The 20,509-nt window shown below is 39.6% G+C and overlaps 1 protein-coding gene across 1 annotated transcript in view; it reads right to left on the bottom strand.

Annotated features, from left to right (window-relative positions):
* The window catches only part of SEMA3E (semaphorin 3E), a 267,502-nt gene that overhangs the window by 121,042 nt on the left and 125,951 nt on the right, over positions 1–20,509 (bottom strand). The window contains exons 2-4 of the mRNA XM_019509507.1: positions 12,864–13,024; positions 4,466–4,525; positions 289–408 (exon numbers count right to left, since the gene is read on the bottom strand). Coding sequence (XP_019365052.1) covers positions 289–408; positions 4,466–4,525; positions 12,864–13,024 — 341 coding nt within the window. The remainder of the gene's footprint in view (positions 1–288; positions 409–4,465; positions 4,526–12,863; positions 13,025–20,509) is intronic.

Consider the following 20,509-nt stretch of genomic DNA (forward strand, 5'->3'; position numbering starts at 1 on the left):
CTCCCCTGCACATGCACACACACACCCCCTTTTTCTGGCCAATTTCATACCAAATTGGGCAAATACTTTCAGTCAACCCCCCCCCCCATTTTTCTGCAAAAAAAAAAAAAAATCTCTGAAATATTCCTACTTGCATGACCACAAAACTTCAGTCTGACTGTTGATTACAATCACAATGGTCTAAAATTGCATTCAGAAAAATCTTATGCCTTTTGTACTTCTATAGATTACTTTTGCTATTGAACAGAACAGGAGAGAGGAGCCCTGCTACAGAATGCATTGTTTTACCTCTGATTGATGTCCAGCTCTGATGAAAGTGCAGAGGGGATCAAAAGCCCCTGTACCACAGGCCAGCAGGTGTGTCCTGTTGTAACGGTGAAGGACCCGGATGTAATTTGCACATTCATTCTAATTTAAAGAAAAAGAAAGATTAAAAAATGTAATATTCATGAACTTTTAAAAACCACCCCACTTCCTGTGACAACAATAGTCTGTGCAACGAGAAATTTTGTATTTCCCTAAGACCCTCAGTAGACTTTATATTTAAGATATGATTAACCTGTTAATCATGTCTTAAACAGTAACACAGCCACGTGTTAATTAATGGTGCCACAAAATGCAGAATCAGCCACAAAATTATTCCACAAAATATGTGGAATATTTTGGGGTCTGGTTTCCATGGCAACTTAAAATGAACATGTGGCAGGGTCCCCCACAATGAAATGTGAGGAGGGGGCTTGGTTGCAGCTCCCCCAGCCCTGGAAGCATACCAGAGTCTCCAGTTGGCAGCAGACTCCAGTACAATCCCAAGGCTGGAACTGACAATCAGCTGATTGTCAGTCCCAGCCCTGAGTCTGCAAAATTTCACCAGGAACCAGGCTTTCGACTTGCAGTTGTTGGGATCAGGGAACAGATCAAGGCTGCAGACAGAGGCTTATGTGATGTTTCTATGTCCCTCCACCAGAGCACTGTGATTGGAAGGGGACTCAGGGAAAGATCACAGTCACTGGCCAGCTACAGATGTCAGTCTTTCCCTTCCTACTCCCCCCCTCTTTTCTCAGTTTCTGTTCCCCTGAAAGACTGCCTTCCAAATCTCTGAATCTTTTCACAATTGATTTGGAGGCTCCAAACTGATTCAGAGTTTTTCTTTTCTTGTCCTGATTCGATTCAGATTCAGTTATTTGGCCTGCAAAGCAGGTCAAATCTTCTCCGAGTCGAATTATGGACCAAAGCTTCACACACCCCTACTAAGCATCTTTCCCAACTTTAGCAACAAATGAAAGAAGGGTCTTATAGAGAAGGGTCTTTACTACTTAGTTGGGCTTCATTCCCTACAGGTTTCATCCCCTGTGCTCCAAAGAAGCCATAGTTTTTTGGAAGAAATAAATGAGTATTCATATAATTAAAGAATGTATCATAAGGCATACACATGAAGGGGCCATATTAAGTTGAAAAAAGACCATAATTTTATGACATGATCAATATAATTTATTGAACAATTTAAAAAAAAAACAAAAACCCGCATGTAGTAGATAACCAGCAGCAGAAATGTCAGCTCAAATGATAATATTTTAACATAGTTATAAAGGACTGAAAATATGGTCTTATCAAAAGTATCATGGAACCAGGCAGTACAGTTGGGACATCCAATAATATTATATATACACATGGAAAGAGAGAAAAGTATATGTTAATACAGGCATTAACAGACTATCTCCTCAGAATGCAGAACAATTATATACCAAAGTTACCTTGTGCAGCTCTGAATCTCTGGATTTTTTTTCCATCTGAAACTCTTACAGTACTAAGGTGCTACAGTCATTTGTTACTGAATATTTTTCTTATCTCTAACTGATGTTCAGCTCTGATAAAAGCTCAGAAGAAATCAAGATCCCCAATATCACAAGCCAACAGGTGTAGTTTTTTGGCACAAAATGATCAGAGCAACAGAGTTGCATTTTGGTTTGAGTGAGACTGGTGTATATTTAAGGTGGTGCACATGCTTTTGAAATTAAGGTCCCTAATTCAATTGTCCTATTTAGTCTGCTACAAGCTTTCTAAAACAGTGTTTATGACTATATTCTTTAAAGTTTTACTGCTACAAGATGAACTGATAACCTTTTAAGAGTTTGTAGAAGTGGCCTGTTGAGTTACAAAATACGAGGTAACAGAGAAACATGAAACATGTAAACGGTAAGTTAAAATTAAAATCCTTAAATTTAATTTTTAGGTTTTTTCTGTATACCACTTGATGTCAGTTATACATAGTACAACCGACTTTGTACAGAGCAATGTGTGATGAACAACAGAGGAGAAAGTTAGGAGAAAAGAAATGTATTTTTCCTGAGATTTTATGAATGGATTTCTGTTGCGGCAAATAGTGTTAGAAAACAAACAAGCGAACAAACAAACAAAATATTTAAAGAAGCATGAGTTAAAGGAGGCCAAAATAAGTAACAGAAGTAATGCAGCTGCTTAAGTAGTTTTAAAAACAAAAGGAATAAAAATAGAGTATCTTGATACTCTCTGTTTTAATTTAGATTATTTTATTATATCAGTATGATGAAAAATGAACAGAAAGTATAGAGTGATTAAAAATAGTTAGATTTCTCTGCCACTACTAGCATTTTCCATCCTCATGCTCCAGAACATAACCTGAAGTTTAGTTAGGCCCCATCTACATGCTGCACCTAAGATGTTACTAACCAATTAATCATGTCTTAAATTGTCACTCAGCCATATGTTCAATAGATTAATGACATGATAAATGGAAGTATAATCCACAAAGTTATTGCACAAAATATGTGAATACCTTTGTGGCTCATTATTATCATGCCATTAACTGAATGTGTGACCAGGAGCCCCTATGGCTAGGAGCCCTGTCAGCTGATCGTGCCTCTCAGCCAGGAGCCCATGTGCACCTCAGAGCCTGGGAGCTCACAAATGACAGGGCGCCCAGTTGCAGGGGCATCCCAGGCACCCCCATGACTAGGTGAAAACAGCTGATATGGGCTTCCAGCTGCCAGGCACCCCCACCACTGGGAGCTCCTTTCACTGATGGGGGTAGTCCAGGCCTCCCCATGGTTCAGAGACTGCATGTTACCTGTGCCCCAGGCCTCCCAGCTCTGTGGTCTTCTGGGGAGCTCCTTTACTACTTTACTACACAGGAGTTTATTACTCACCAATCCCAGGCTCGCCCTGCATTGGCAATGAGGCGTTATGGGTTCTAATTCATAATCCCACAGTACCATCTCCTGCCATGCATGTGTGGCATGACAGGAAGTGCAATTGTGTGGATTATACATCAGATCTGCTTGTGCCTTTATCTGCATGTCTAGAGTGGCCTTTATTCCATGCTTTCATGGTATTGCCTCCTTCTTAATGGGCCACAAACACCACAAGAAAGTACATTCCCCTCTAATTCCCTAATTTCAGTTTCTAGACTAATTTCAAAAGCACAGATACATGGAAATCATGTAAAAGGAGCACAGAAGCAGTTATCAGATATCTAGGAAACTTCAGAATTATTGGATTCAGCCTCACTCAGACAACAGATGAAAGTGTCTGGGGTTTTTTATTTTTTTCAACAAGATTCACACATTTCCTTGATGTCATCAAGTAGCATGTTGCTTATGTCAGTGCTTGTGCTATGGTCTTTACAGCTTCCTAAGTTTCACTGGCAATATGCATTGTGGCTGTATTTATGGTTTCCTGTTTGCTGTCTTCTCTAAAAAAAAACAAGTCTCTTTCTGTCCCATGTCCTAATTTAGTAGGGTAAGAGTGATGTAGCTGTGAAGGTTCTGAAATTATGTAAGGGGCAAGGATTCCTTACAGTATCTTTTATTTTACCAACTATGTAGTTGGAATAGAGTTAGACAAGCTTTCAAATGCAAGACATTCTTCATCACATCTGATCAGAATGAGTTGGGCACAGCATAACAAGGATCAGAAAGGCCTGCTGCTGATAAGTAGGTAAGATGTAAAGAGTAACATAATAGGCTAAAGGCAGAGCCTACTTTCTACAGCCAAGTAATTTTTAAAAAAAAATTGGCCCCCGTTGGTTTTAGTACTACTTAATAGAACAGGATTTTGAATACTCTGAAGTTGACGGAGGCCTGAATCCAAGGCCAAGTACAGATGCTACATTTCTACCTGGAGAGTCACTGTTCTCCTGGTAAAAACTATAAGCATACAAGTGTTCAATAAATTTCCCAGGGGACACAAGCCCTGGAGGGTCTGGTTCACACCTGGAGGACCTCCCCTGCAAGACAGAGTCTTTCACAAGAATGAATGCCTGTACAATCCCCTAGTCTGGGAAGGGAGTGTAGTAGGAGGATAATGCTCCGTATGCTTCCCCAGACCAGAGAAATTTCCACTGCTAGAAATAAATGCCTGTTCAAGCTAAATTTCTGTTTTGGCTGCATGTCTAATTAGATGCAACTGATTTGTAATTAATGATACTTACAGCATCCCTTCCTTTAATTATGCATTCTTCTGCCTGCAGGGGTGTACTAGGCCAGTGTATCTAGAAGAAAAAAAAAAAGGAGAAGAGATTATTTAATATAATATCATAACAGACAGGTAAATGAGCTTTTCTTCTTTGTTTGTGAAAAAAAATATTCTTTATACAATTTTCACTGATACTTTCTAAGTGGCAGTACCCTGCAATATTTTATATTGCATCAATTGCCAGTTATTAAGTTATTAAGCCAAATTGTCCAATTTTGTGCCCAGTTTTTGACTGTGGAGGTTCATTATTCAAATCTAAAATGAGGTACATTTTTCCTTACTTTGCACCTATTAAACTTGATATCAACCTTCTAAATTGAAAAACAGCCCACATACTGGACCATTTTTGTATTTATTCAAGAACTGTTCCGACTTTATATCCAATGACTTTGGATAGCAATTGATTGATAGCAAATGTAGTTGAAAGCCATTTTAAATTATCTGTTTCCTATCAATATTTAAGACATAATATGCTTTCATTGAAGTAAATGAAGTTTAGCCAATAAGTTCATGAGAGCAATATGGTTAATTATTATAAGAAAGACCAAATGGGACAAACTGTTTTTCAGTTACCTGAGGTACAGAATCTTACGTTTCACTTCAGTTGCATGGTTTGAATGGGTGAAAACTATGTAAAACAATGATCTGAACACACTAGAATGATGACTTCATTTCTCTAAACTTCAATAAGTTAAAACAAAAATGTCTCTATTTTGATTATATCATTTTCAACAAAAAGAAAAGAAAATTTGTGCTTGGACATTAACAGATAATATCAAAGAATATTATAACAAGTGTATGCCAACACGAAGCTAGTCTATCACAGTGTCGTTTTATCTGAAAAATAATTTTAAAATAAAATTCTTTTTCTGTTTAGTTTCATTAATTTAAAAAAAATAATACTAAATATAAACCATCCAAGGTATGGGGAAAATTTAGCAATCCTGGATATCAATCATAATGCACTTCAATGCAAGAGTCCCAAAATATGTGGTATGTAAAACCTTTATAGCTTAAATAAGCTCTTGTACTTTATAGATGCATTCTTGAGACCGCCCTTTTTATTAAAAAAGAGAGGCCTGATCTATGAGATTGAACTCATCATATCTGAGACTAAATTCATATGGATGCACCACATTAGATTTTCTCCCCATTCTACCAGTCAAAATTAATTTTAACATGTTCGCTACGTCTAACAACAAGATGAAGAATACATACAGGGACCAGGTTATCTTACCTTATTCTTCAAATAAACTCATCTACCTCATTGTTTCTAACGTTAACATCCATGCAAAGATTTCTTAGTTGAGAAGCCATTTTGCACGGGTTGACCTATTTGTCATTTATTTGCATATAAAGTGATAGTAAATATGAAAATATGTAGTATTTCTACAACATACATCCACTATTTTTAATTACCTAGATTTAATTATTGATTTTTCTTTAGTAGTGATAATATAGGTTTTGTTTGCATTACATACAGAGCCAGATTCTAATTGGTTGTAAATGGTAGCCTTTAACCTAGCACACGTTATTTTTCTTGATGTTTATAGAGTTACTTATGATGACTACAGCCTTTATTTTGCCAGGATTACAGTCTCTTGGCATGATGGCAATGATTATAGTTGAGAGGTTTCTTCAGTGCATGTGAGCTAGAATAACATTATATATACAACACATTTTACTGGTCTTCATGCCTGATCTAAAGTTTGAACAGAATTACTCAATAACTATCATCATTATGAGTCATCATCTGATACATATTTTTTAATTTAATCTGTAGTGATGCTTTTCATCTAGTACATCATTATTTTCACAGGTCACATGAATCTTGCTGCTACCACTGAGTTGGAAAGGTAGAGGAAGGCTAAATTAAAATATTATTTTCATAGTAATACACACTTTGGATTATAAGGCTACACTGATGACAACCACTCTGAGTAAATCCAGATAGAGGAAATGTTTTAATTAGATCTGGAATCATACTTAATATCTCAAAGCAGCTTCCACATTTATTCAGCAACCCCAAAATGAAAGATGACTTGTCTAATGAAAGCTGGTCTGGGGAATTAGTATGAGCTTTAGATGTAGAGAGTTTAGGACAAGAGGGACTATTAGATCATCTAGTTTGATCTCCTGAATTTGACAGAACATTTGTATTTCACCCAATTATCCTTGTACAGAGCCCAATAAGTTGTGCTGGACTAAAACATAATGTTTGTTTTATTAAAACTTATTTTCCTGAAGAGCACCCAGTACTTCACTGGAAGATACCAAGAGATAGAGAATCCAGTACTTCCTTTATCAGGTTGTTCCAATACTTTATTGTGCTTTATTTCAACTTTTCCTAGAGGGCCTCTCTACAAAGATGAAATGTGCATAGAGGTGTCTCTCAAAAGGAATGAGATATAAAGGGAGGCACTGCTCAAAAATGGGGTGCTGGTCACTCACCCTCCCTCAGAAGTAGAAGGGGCAGAACTACAGGCTTCTTTTCCTAGGAACTCTTGAATCATTACAGGGCTTGTAGGCTTTGGTGAAACCCTAAAATATGTAGAACCAGCTGCAAAAAAAGCAGTACCAAGACAACTAAGACATTTATAAATAGCTCTTAGCTTTTGTTCCTGATGCTGCTCCTGCATTTTGAATCAAAAGGGCATTGGCTAAAATACATAAACAGCACAGGGACTGAGGCAAGGACCCAAACCTTCATGCTTCCCAGGCTTGTGCCATCCTCAGTGAGCCACAGCATAGCAGTCTTTGACTGGTCTCCTATTCCTGTGACTCTTGGCTTCTTAGTAGCCCAGCAAGAACCAAAGTGGTAGACAGTGTTCTCAGCCCTTCCTAACCCACGGTCTGGTAGTTTGGTCATGTTGCTGGAAGAGGGAGATACAACTTCATAATTCCTCTGGCTGAGGAGGGTATAGAACAGTGGTCTTCAACCTTTTTAAGTAGGAGATAACCTTTGAGATTTAAATGCAAACTAAGATCTACCATGCACTGCTGCCACCCCCCACTTCCCACCCCCTAGCAGGTAAGCCTGTGGGGTGGGAAGTGTGGGGGGGTGGAGATCAAGGCAGAGAGAGAAAAAAATATTTGGGGGTGCACCTCTGCAGCAGGTAAGTCCCACCCTGCTGGGGCCCCACTCAACTTACCCCTGCTCTTACCTCTATGGCACTGTCCTCCATTGTGGGGGCTTCGATCTAGCCCCACTCCTTAACTCCCCCACGGACTGACCTGTTGGGCTGGGGTGCATGCACATGGACACTCAGCCCCCCACTCCAGACTTGCATTGATTCTAAGAAGCTCTGAGATCTACCAGTGGTTCAGATCCATTGGTTGGTGACCACTGGTCTAGAACTTGGGTTCCCAACTTTTTGGATAAGCACACTAGTCATTAGGCTATTGGGGCAAAAGATGCCTCAGCTGCCTCTTCCTTGGTCAGAATGCTCCTAATCATGACTTTTCTATGTCTAAAAATTTGCTATTTGCACAGAATTTAGACAGTCCTGGGTGGATTAGTACTGCAACAGAATATAAGTGGAGGTAGATGACCACTTTGGAACATGCTTGGAAGGTCAGAATGGAGACATGTAATGAACCTAGGTATTTTAACAGCTTGATGACTGTTGCACAGAATGTATTAGGATTGCCTATAGTGATTTAGATGCCTAAAACTTAAGTGCCTCTGAGGTGGATTAGGTTGTGGTTGCATATGAATTGGCCACGGTCGCACAAAAAGTCTGTGGCATAGCTCGGGTTGAACCAAGACCTCCTGAAGTCCCAATCCTGTACCTGAATCATAAGACAAGCCTTTCTTCCTAAGACCTTGGGCTGTTTTTAACTGCATCTGTTATAATGGTACAAAAGGTGCACAAGATAACAAATGCATGCATTTTTGATGGTTAGAAATCAAAATACATAAATAATAATATATATAGGAAAACTGTAAGCCACAGGGCAGAATGCTTGATATTTGAGTTGTTGAGAAAACTCAACTTTGTGGAACAAAAACAGTCTCTAAATGTAGTTTTTATAGAATGTGTTCCTCAAATTTACCACTGATTAAGTTATTTTACATATGTTGGATTACTTTGGCAGTCAACAAGACTCATAAAACAAAATGTGCTTTACATCCATCCAGTATTTTACTGCTTTTCTCTGAGGGATTCCTAATATGTGCATCAGAGTTGAATATTTTAAAGAATTATTAGTTTGTTTTATGATGTATTTCTGATGTGGAACAGTTTTTGTTTTGTTTTTTAAAATGTCTGATGTTAATCCCCACATCTCAATTTCATGGCCAAACTTAATAAAAATCCTGTTCGTATTCCACACTGTGAAGACTTGGACAACACTGAGGCACCACTCAGAAATGGTTGTTCAAGGCACCAAATATTTAGAGATATTTATGAAACCTGGCCCATAATTACCAACTTCATAAAAAAAATCTCTGCTGCTTCTGGTGACTTGTCCTGGTTACCAGATGCAGGCACAGAATACACCTCCTCTTCCCCACCCTCAGTAAGTCTCAGGTTGGGAGAGATCATTCTTTTCTTGTGGATTTATAATTAAGTTCTTCTATTGTTAAATAAAAGATTTCAACCTGGAAGTTGAAGTAAAAGCTAAATAGATCATTAATATATCCTTAGTTAAAGTTTGCTGAATCCTTGGGTAGGAATAAGTGAACCAGGTCACTCAGATTTCACACTAGATTTCTTATATGGCAAGATCATACTGATACTTCTACAACTTGCTGATATGGGAAGTTGAGTGACTCACTGTGGTGTACTTCTCTCAGTTTTGTCCTATATACCTCTGAGTGAAAAATCCATGACCTACTCTAGGGTATTTAAGAGGAGAAGTGAACGAACCCATGACATTTGCATTCAGAGGAGCTCAGCTCTGGTGAGGTCATGTTTCTAAACATATGCAGTCAGATTCTATTAACTGCAGTTTCTCATCTTGTGCACCTAATTAAAAGAAGAAAAAGACCTGCTACTAATTTGTTGCATTCTGCAGGCAGGTGCCAAGGCAGGGGGGAGTGTCAGCATAAATATCGTTCTTCTATTGGCAGCAGAATGAGAGCAGTAAACTTGCAAAGTATGTCCAGATGGGACAAAGGCAGTCAAACAGAAATATAATGTGTTCTAGGCTATCATTTATTCTTTTACCAATACAGTGTTACCTGAAAAATGGGTTTATTTTATGGAACCAGCTACTTCCTTACCCTTTTTTTTATCCCTCTCTTTTTACAGGAGCAACTCCTATCAAATGGAATATGAGTTTACTCATTTCTAATAGCAGATAAATAATGAAGAGTTTATAAGGCTAAGCTGCCATGAGGTGAAAAAAACAAGGGCACAGACTTACAGTGCGTCAGCTACTCCTTTTTATCTTTTTCACTGACAGTTAGACCATAGGCACTGAGTTTGATTTTTGCTGGAAAGAGGGGGCCTAAGATGATGGACATATGGGAAGTTTTATGCATTTCAGGTGACAGTCCTCTTCCCAAGGGGGCCAGGGCCCTCAGGCCCCCACATACTTGGCACCTCTGCAATACACTGTAAGTCCCTGCCCTTATTTATTTTGAGGTCACTTATTTGTGTGCCCAGGCCCTGAGGCTGTATGTGTTACTGTATTCTTAGGAGTCCCAACATTTAATTTAATTTATAAACACATTCTTACATCACCTCCATGAGCATGTGAATCAGTTTCTCTTCCCCTGAGGGATGGCACCTTGTAGAAATCAGTTACAGATATTTCTCTAATGAGGTTTCACATATTTATTTTCAAATGATATGATTCCAGTAAAAGGACTGCAGAGCAGGTGAATGCAACACGGACTGTAGTCCAACAAGCCTCCTCACACTGTCCTGTCAACTTCCTTTCAATTTAGGCCGGGGGGTCAGCAAGAAGTACAGTCTTCATGCTTGACCATACTCAGGTCTTTCTGGTTAGACAGACAGTATTTCAATCACCTGGGCTTTTGTTGCCATGTGCAACTTTTTCCAGTAAGAACGGGATATAAATGATCAAATCTCTGTTTATCCAGACCACAACTTTCAAATGGTAATTTTAATCACTATTTATCTGGGTTGGTTTTTAAACAGTGGGCATTTTTACAAGTGCAAGCACCGCAGTGTTAGCATTTTGAAAAGCACCTGGCGCTGCGACTCTTGCAGTTGTATAAGTGGCAAAATGAGTGTCAGCACTGAGAAAATGGGAGTGGCACGCTTTTGAACTAAAACACTTTGCAGGTGCCATTTTCTGCATGCTGATGCACATTTCACCACTTATACAACTCCATGTGGCACAGCACAGCGTGCATCAACTTGAGTGCAGAGCAGACTCGATTAATCACATCTGCTCTGAAGTGGCGGATCTCTGGCACATCGTGGGAGAAAAAGGTATGGGTGTATAAATGCCCAGTGATTTGAAATCTAGTCAAACTAATGCAACACGTACACACATACTTGGGGTTGTGTGTGGTAAAGTGTGTTCTGGTTTTATGGATGTATATTTTGCATCCTCTAGGACTGGAGAGACTCACCTCCTATCCCCTCATTGTGTCCAGGCCATTGTCTTAAGATTCCCTCCAAGGGACCTGTGGAACCAGTTTGGTAACTGGCCACTTCACCAGGAGTGCTGGCCAACTCTGAAATTAGCAGTACTCAAATGATGCCTGCTTCTGGCTGGGACCAGGTGATGAGGGCAGAAAAGTTATTTAAGGCTCAGGCCACCTGGGCTGGTGCTCTTTTTTCTTTTCCTGGGGCTGCTGAAATCTGACAGCTGAAATGGGAGCCAGAAAGCCGGATTCCCATGGGGAGGAGGAGATGGTTTGCCTCCCTCTTCACTGGAGATGCAAACTGAAGCGAAGAGAAAGGAAAGCCTCAGGTACAGGGGGAAAGAGTCTGTCTCAGGGCTTGAGAACTCTGTTCTCTCCCTTTTGCTTGCCTGGGTTTTGAGTGGGATGATGTTGTAGGTAAGTGGGGTGGGCATCACTCCCTACAGAAAACTAGCCAAGGTTGGAGCCTGGCCATTTTGCTGGCACACTCTGGGCCAGGGCTGAGAGCCTGGCATTCTCTAGTTGCTGTTGCTGTTGCAGTTTCTTTTGGGTTCAGCATAGCTGTGTCACTGAAACTCAGCTACGTGCCTTGTTGGCAGTTTTGGCCATGCGAGCCTTGACTTGGATGATGCCATGAGTGAGTGGCAGTATCGTAGCCAATGAGGCACGTTTATTGCTAGTTGAAAACTTTTTCCTAGTGCAGACTGACCAGGAAACAGGGACCTGGCAGTCACTGATCCCTATGTTGGGGGTTGTTGTGTCTCAGCATGGTGGTATAGCTGAGACTTCATGTCCAGGCTGCAGCCATAAGCCTGATCCCTTTTTGCTGTTTCACAGCTGTTGCATTTCAGCCCACCTGTGTGGGACTGAACCCCAGTCATACGTTCAGCTGGAAGATTTGGGCCAGGGGGAAGCTTGGGCACTTCTTGTTTTTTGTCCAGGCCCAAGTGTGGACTTCAGCAAGGTCTTTGACACTGTCTCCAACCCCATTCTCATTAAAAAACTAGGTGACTGTGGCATTGATGCCTACACAGTCAGATGGATTACAAATTGGCTGAAGGGTTGTACTCAGAGGGTAGTGGTGGACGGGTCTTTTCGACCTGGAGAGAAATGGGCAGTGGGGTCCTCCAGGGCTCGGTCCTTGGGCCCACACTGTTCAATTTCTTTATTAGTGACTTGGACAATGAGGTGAAAAGCAACCTGTTTAAATTTGCTGATGATACCAAGATTTGGGGTGAGGCGGGCATGCTAGTAGGGAAGGATAGATTACAGCAGGACCTGGATAGGTTTCAGGGGTGGGCTAACAAAAACAGGATGAGCTTCAATACTGACAAGTGCAGGGTGCTGCACTTGGGCAGTAGGAACCAGCAGCACACTTATAAGCTGGGAAACTCCCTTCTTGAGAGCAGTGGCAGAAAGAGATCTTGGAGTCATTATTGACTCCAAGATGAACATGAGCTGACAATGCGAGGTCACGGTCAATAGACATTCAAAAAGCCCATGGCAGAATTGATCTAAGTTACTCAGTTTTATGTCAGTGGCATAGTTTAGACTGATCGACTCATATCTTTCCATCAGAATGATGCTGGGTTTTACTTGGAGTAACAGGAGCTAAAATCCCCTTCCTCAAAAGTTTCAAAAGAGAAGATTATTTTTAACCTGACAGTGTCCTCACAAATGTGAAAAACTTTAGTATCTTTTTTCCAGTCACCAGTCCTTCCAGGTCCCAGAAAAATATGCCATACACAACACCATGCCATGCAACTTATAATATTTTATGTTACTGCACCTCTCTGTAGTTCTCGCTGACTCGGTCTAAGCTGAGGGAATACACAAGGTCTCTTCCTCCCACAAACAGTCGCTCTTGATATTCATCCAGTAGTGTTACATGAAGACCAAGATATCCAAATGGGCTATGAAAGATTGATGTCCTGTTTAAATCCCAGAGCTCTGAAATACAACCAAAGTGTGCATGATAAATACCAAACAGCTTAGTTTCATGACTTCATTTTCATGTCTTCCTAGGGAATTGAGCAAAACAGTTTTGGTACATTAATATCATCTTAATCTTATAAGCTCTGAGTATGAAAGAGACACAGAACACCTGGGAATAATTTCCAAAACCGTTGTGCTCTCCAGAAGATCGGCATGTGGATCTTTACATTGTATTTTGTGCTCAATATATCATGAAACAAAACAAAAAAGTTATCTCGGAAAAAGGAAATGACTCTTTAGTACATTAAGTATGAATGGAAAAAAGGGAATGAAGTGATGTTCTCCTTGTCTTCCATTCACTCCCACCAAACTGTAGGTCTGTTAACTGGATGATTGTACATGAGTATATGTAGTACTTTCTTTCACCTGTATTTTTTCAGATTTAGGCCCAACACTGCTCCCTTTGAATTGAGAAGAAATGTTGACATTGAAATCCATGAGAGCAGTACAGACCCTGGATGGCACACGTGAATATTATCAGAAGTGGCTAGTGATTCCAGATATCTGTCATAAAATGAGCTGACCTTTTCACTCAGGCTCAGCTCATTTCCTAAAGTGAAGGGAGTAAGTCCCAGAGTCATGGGGCTGAAACCTGATGACTCAAAATGCAACCCACTAGGACAGTGGGTATGGGCGACTGGTGCCACCTTAGGGAGGGGGGGCATGTGCTCCCCCAGCAACCAGTCAGCGACCGGGGGATGAGGGAAAGGGTCCCCTGCAGCCGATCATGAGACAACCAATCACTGTATCTGGGGGAACGTTTGTTGACCAGAGTGCCCCAAGGGATGACGAGGTTGAATGGTCATAAACTACTGCAAGACCATTTCAGGGTGGACATAAGCAAGAATTTGTTTACTGTCCGAGCCCCCAAGGTTTGGAACAGTCTGCCATAGGAGGTGGTTCAAGCACCTACATTGAACACCTTCAAGAGCAAATTGGATGCTTATCTTGCTGGGATCCTATGACCCCAGCTGACTTCCTGCCCTTTGGTTGGGGGGCTGGACTTGACGATCTTCTGAGGTCCCTTCCGGCCCTAATGTCTATGAAATCTATGAAACTGTTTTAGTATTTACATGTTCTTAAACTCACTATAACACTTCACTTAATAACCAAAGCCTTAAAGCAATTATAAGATGTTAGATTACATTTTATAAAAGAATTATAGTATTTGAAGGAAGAAATCCTGCCAGCTTTCTGTTTTATATAGCCAGTTCAGTTCTAAGTCTGTCACCTGCTTTCAGTCCTACATTGGCAAATATTCAGGCCAATCTCATTTACCATTTATTTTTTCTTGTAACAAACCCACTTCTAAAATGATTCATATTTTACTCCTTTCTGTGCCCTTTTTTTTTGATAAGATGCTGTGGGCTATTAGTAAACCCACACCATGTTATATTCTCTATGAGAAAGTCCCTGCAGTTTTCATGAGGATTTCCCAACTACTATTCTTTCAACTGTTCTTGAATGGTTGAAAAAGGTAAAAACATACTAAAAGTACTACTAAAAATACATTATCAATACAACCCTCCTTACACAAATAAGTAACTCAAAAAGCCAAACTATCAGTAAAGATCATCTACACAGATTTCCATTGTTAAGGCTGAATGTGCTTTTTTGGTCCCAAATACTACTTTGTCAAGTGAAGGCAGGGTGAGGGTGAGGAAAGGGAGGTTGTGACAGAGCTGTCTGTCACTGTGTCTTACATAACATTGCATCACTACAGACACAAAAGTCTATTGTTCATCTCTCTTGCCCCCTCATCAAAATCTTTGGTTTCCCTTTTAAACCTTGTAGAAACACAGGTTCACCTCCCACATTACCTAATTCTGCAGAACATACTTCTGCTGGAGATATGATTTCCAGATGTGATGCACTGACAAATGAGTCTGGGTCTCTGAACATGTCAAGTGTGTATGGTGGCCTGCTAGGACTGCTTTACAGCAAGAGGTAATGGTTAATGTTGCCATCTGTCCTGAACAATAAAGTAATAGATTATATACTGTAATGTACAGAATCCCTGTAATATGAGCAGATGATTTGAATGACATTTTATGTCTTCAACTGTCAGCTTAGTCATGGCCTATAAACATTACAGCTGGGCAGATTTTACAAGAATTTGGCAAATCACCATGGAACATTAATGAATTTAGATTTTTACTACTTGCTGTACAAGTGAATTCCCAAATCCATTGACTCCTTCCTCATGTCAAGAAGACAAAGATGGAAACAGGAAGGGAGAGAAACCAAGAATGAGAGATTAGGAAAGGCTTTTAGGACAAATGATGAATCTAAAAGTCCTTATGCAAATGACCCATTACATGATCTTCAGTGCTTAGGCCAGCTGCCTTGTAGACAAGGGAGTATTAAAAATTAAATCTAGTCAGCTTCAAACCTATTAGAGTCAGCTGTCTTTGCTGGACATTTAATTCTTGCAAGCTGGATGCGGATTGTAATATCAGCCAGCATCCTTCATTTTCAACTCACTGATATTTAAGAGGAGATAATTATTCACAGGTATCACAATGTGTCATCCATTACCCAGATAAAAAATATGATCTTACAAATGCCTGTATCAATCTGACAAGGTTAGGACCTTTAACTGTCAATATTCCATATACAATTGGTAAAATTGGTAACAGAAGGCAGACGTTTTTCTTCCTGGAGAAAGAAAACAGAAATTTGTGCTACTGAATATGAACTAATAAATTAACGATATCATTTTTCCTTCCTAATTTACCCCCCGTTTTACCCCCCCCCCCCTCACCGAAATGATGGCAGAGGTCTATAGAGGCACCCAAGCAATATTTATACTAAGCTCATCTACCCTAAGTAGTCAATGGAGCTCAGCACAGGAAAACTTAGCCCCTGCTAAACCCTATGCTGCCACACGTAGATGGCCACCAATCCTCAAGGGTGCCTGTACTGCACTGCAGCCACTATGTAGTCAGATCTGCTGCTTTTAAATGAAGGGTACAGATGAATACTTGAAGCAGAATCTCAAAATAATTTATTGGATAGCTACATTATTGGCTAATTTTCATAGCAGAACCCCTAAGTTTTCATTTAAATCAATCCTGTACTGAGAAAAAAGGACTGAATCACAAAAAAAAACCCCAAACCCAAAATATCACATCTGGCATATAAAGTCATGGACAATGGTAATGCTGAATATTACTGTTACAGTCCTCCATGCACAAAAACAAATAGAGTCAGTCAAAGTACTTACTTTTTCAGTTAATATAAATAATGATTTCCCCCCCCCCTTTTATCTCTCAGCTTGACTGAGAGGGGGAAGAACAACAACAGAGAAAAGACCAGAGTTGGAGTGTCAGATTCCCAGAAGCTCCTCTGCTCTCCTCTCACCTTTAACTCCCATCCCAGGACTCAATCTCTGCTTTCAAAGTGGCCGATAGAACTGACTAGCAAGCTTCATGTGGGGAATGTATTAGTCCCTTTGAAGAAAAATGGGTCAGCAAGATCCATGAATGATTTGGTTCATGGGTGAATCAATATTCTTGACACTTCTTTTGAATTTTTTATATTCAATGTGAAACCTGAAGTAGGATTTGAAACCTGAAATGCAGATCCCATTTCTCATTTTGTCTACTTCTGTAACTTACAGCTGACTCCTCATTTTGGAACTGAACTGAAGCCCAATCATTGTGTTGTCAAAACATTTAAGGAAAGGCCCATATACCAATGTGGGGGGGGGGGGGGGGGGGAAGAATCAGATGCAGGAATATTATGGATTGGGGAAATAGCAAAGGAGGGCTTGTCATTAACAATAAAAGAAAGAGGGACCCTCTAACAATCTAGTACTTAGGTTATACTTAAGTTATTTCTTGTTCCAGAACTTGCTTTTAATGAATTGGCATTCACAGCTAGTGATGTTGGTTCTTTGTTGTCAGAGTTTTAAGATCAAGGTCCCTACAGTGATTCTACACTTATTTCCAATTAGCTGGATATTTCCTGCAGAGTGATGGATTGTTAGCTCTTTATATCTTACTTGGTTTTGGACTCATTTCAATGCTTGATAGTAAATGCTGGCAAGTGATCAAACCAAGTCTGCATGACCACATCACCTACAGTAATCACCAAGGGCTCCCTTCTCTGAAGCTTTTGTTAGGCTGTACAATATGCTTCAGGCCACACAAAATGTACATCAGCATCCCCAATGCATCCTTCATCAACATCTGGCTGAGAAAGAAAATACTGCAGGCAAATATGGGGCAGATTTTTTTCTTGAATTTCTTGTATAAATCCACGTAAAGCAATGACTTACACCAACAGAAATTCTGGTTCCTAGCACATTGTGATCCTACCACAAGTAGTAGCTTTGGTTCATATGACCAATCTTTAACTTCAGGCAGAGTACTGACATAAGAAAAGCACTTTGAGCTGCAAAGATGAAGAGGTACACAAGATTTTGATATTTATTAGTTATTTGGTACATATTTTTTATCATTAGTATTAGGACTTTTCACTGGACAAAGGGGTTCAGAATAGCAAGTGTCATGCCACCTGTTCATCTACAGTTATTTCTATAAGAATTGAAGGGCAAACGTAAAAATATTAGCATTAAATAGCTCTAGACTGGAGGTGACTCAACACAGCCTATATAGTCATTATCTAACTGCTTCAAAGGCAGTTATTTTTGTTAATTAAAAAAAAATCACAGACTAATATTTCTATTGGATAAATCTACCAAAAGTCATTAATTTAAAATATCTTAAATTATATTTAATATCTTAATAGTTGAACAGTAGGAAGAGTAGATTTATAAATCTCTCTAAGTTTTGAAGGTACATATGGTTCAAATAAACCCAGCACTCTTTTGATCAAACACAGACAGGCTGGTCTCTTGAGGTCTTGATTTATTAAGGTGTACCTCTCACTACATGCTTATTACTGATCTAAGAAGGGTTCAATTCTTTTTTGGAGCAATGTTGTGTTTTGACAGAAAAAGAATCTGTTGCTTTCATTTAAAATGAAGACACCAAGTAAGCTAGGGTTTTATGCTATTCAAAATGACTGTTAAATTGAATTTCCTTTGAAAGGATGGATAAAAATAATCTCTCTCAAGTGACTTTTATGGGACATGCACTCTTGGATGAGATGGCATGTGATTGACAGCCTATGTAGGAATATCAGGAACCTTCAACATGACAAAAAACAGAACGAAAGAGAAAAGAGGCATTGTAAGGAAAGCAAAAAAGAAGGGAAACTGAGAAGGACAGAAATAGAAAGATGAAAGGGAATTTTCAGCTTAGCTTTTCTGCCAAATCAATTACTCACAGCAGATGCAGTTTGATATAATATTCCATAAGTGAGTTTAAAAAAGTTTTCTTACGCTACAGAGTCCGAGATAAGGCACAAAAGTGCTTTACTAAGCACAGTGTCTATAAATAAAAATGAATGGCACCATGTACAAGCAATATTTTGTCCCTGCAGAGATCTGCTCTAATTCAATGACCTAACTACTTTGGAATGACTTGGTATATAGTGATAAAAGGGGGCAGATCCTCAGCTGCAATCAATTGCTAACTTTAAATGAGTTATACCAATTTGTCCACCTGGCAAGAATCTTCCCCCGAGTTCTCATCTCTTTGACTACATGTAGGCTGAGCTGACTTGATCCTGTCTCCCTGAAAATGTCCCAGAAATCTCTGGCTTTAATAGATATGTGTATGCACAATAATACATAAATCAAGGCCTTTTATTAGGCCAACTAAATAGTTGGTAAAAAGTTCTTTCCAAGTTTTCAGGAGCAAACACCCTTCTTCAGGCTTTGGGAGACTCTGCAGAGTCGCTTTTTTCCAACTATTTAGTTCGTCTAATTAAAGATATATCTACCCAAAGAACCTTGCCTGCCTATGTCCTTAGACCAACACAGCTACAACCAACAACCCCTGAAATCAATGCTTGTTTCTTAAGGGCAATTTAATTAGATAATTGTCTTGGACATTACTGTGATAAATTATATTTAATTACATTATACACTGATTTTAAGAAAGAATCTCAGCTTTTTTACACTGAGTTGCATTTAAAAACAGGTCAGAGATGTACTCTTATATATAGGATTAGTGCTTGTATCTGTGAAACTTACTGTTAACCACCATAAGGATCAGCATTTCACTGAAAGAAAGTTTTCCTTCTTCATTTTTCCCCCATGTTCTACCTGTATATATCTAATTAGCTACTAAGTGGTAGGAATGCTAAATACCTTGGAAAACAGAGTGAGAGAGAGGGAGACTCTGTTTGAACATAAATTTGAAACATCTTAAAAAGTCAATAATGCTTTTCAAATATTAGTAGTTGAAGAATTGAGACATTTAAAATGCTTCTGCTATTTCACTTTGAGATTGCAAATCTTGACAGAGTTCATGTTAACTTAAGTAACTGGAGAAGGTATGTCAACATTAGGCAGCTAATAGTGGTCACATAACTATTATGGATTATATAAATCATTGAGTATATTCCTTAAGCCTTCACAGCTGATTATAACATCCCTTTCTTCATACTTTTCCCATTCACCTATTTCTGATGAGCACTGTAAAATAGGGAGCAAAGGCTAAAATATGTTCAAAATGCACTTACCCACATTTATTTGAAGCCCAAATTCTATTAAAAACAGTTTTGACTTCCTTTCCTCTCCATATTATTCTCCAGGACATGTCCAGAAGCCATATATTTGAACAAAAATGAGCCTTTACCAGTAACCTTCAGTGAGGTTTTTTTTCTAAGAAGGGTGACTATACGTCTCAGTTTGGCTGGGACAGTTCCAAGTGCCATTGGTCAGTCCCGGCCAGTTGGTCAAAAGTCCTGGGCCAGAGCTGGGTAGGGAGGTGGAGCAGTGTGGTGCACCAGGCAGGCAGGTGTGCAGGCACCACTGCTCCTGTGCAGGAGCAATGAATGTAGGAACCTTGAATATGGCATCTTAAATAGGATGACTATACAGCCACTAGGGCTAGGGAAAACAGCACTTTTTCGTTTCAACTTCCGTTTTGCCATTTTGAAGGGACAGTGTTTCATTTTGACATTTTGTTTCATTTCGAAGCATTGTTCCATTTTGTTTCGTGGAAACTGTTTCACTGTTTCGATATTGTTTCAATGTTTTGCCCATAGGCTATGATGGGGAAGCACAAAACTGCCTATAGCTTTGTCATTTCTTGCCTGAGTCAAATGAAAACAGCAGGGAGGGCAGGCCTCCTGTGGTATGCAGGGGTTTCTGGTGTGTGTGTGTGTGTGTGTGTGTGTGTAGGTGCGCCCTAACTGGTGCTGGAGCCTCTACACAACACAGTAGTGTGCCCCAATAAGGTCTCCTCCTCTCCTACAGCCTGTCTGGTCCACCACTTTAAATAACAATAGATAAAATAATAACTTAGTGAGCAGCAGCACAGGAGCACCAGCAGCATCTCAGGCAGCCAAACTGTCACAGAG

Source organism: Gavialis gangeticus, unplaced genomic scaffold (assembly GCF_001723915.1).
Source record: "Gavialis gangeticus isolate Ggan-Ray unplaced genomic scaffold, GavGan_comp1, whole genome shotgun sequence".
NCBI classification, from domain to species: Eukaryota; Metazoa; Chordata; order Crocodylia; family Gavialidae; genus Gavialis; species Gavialis gangeticus.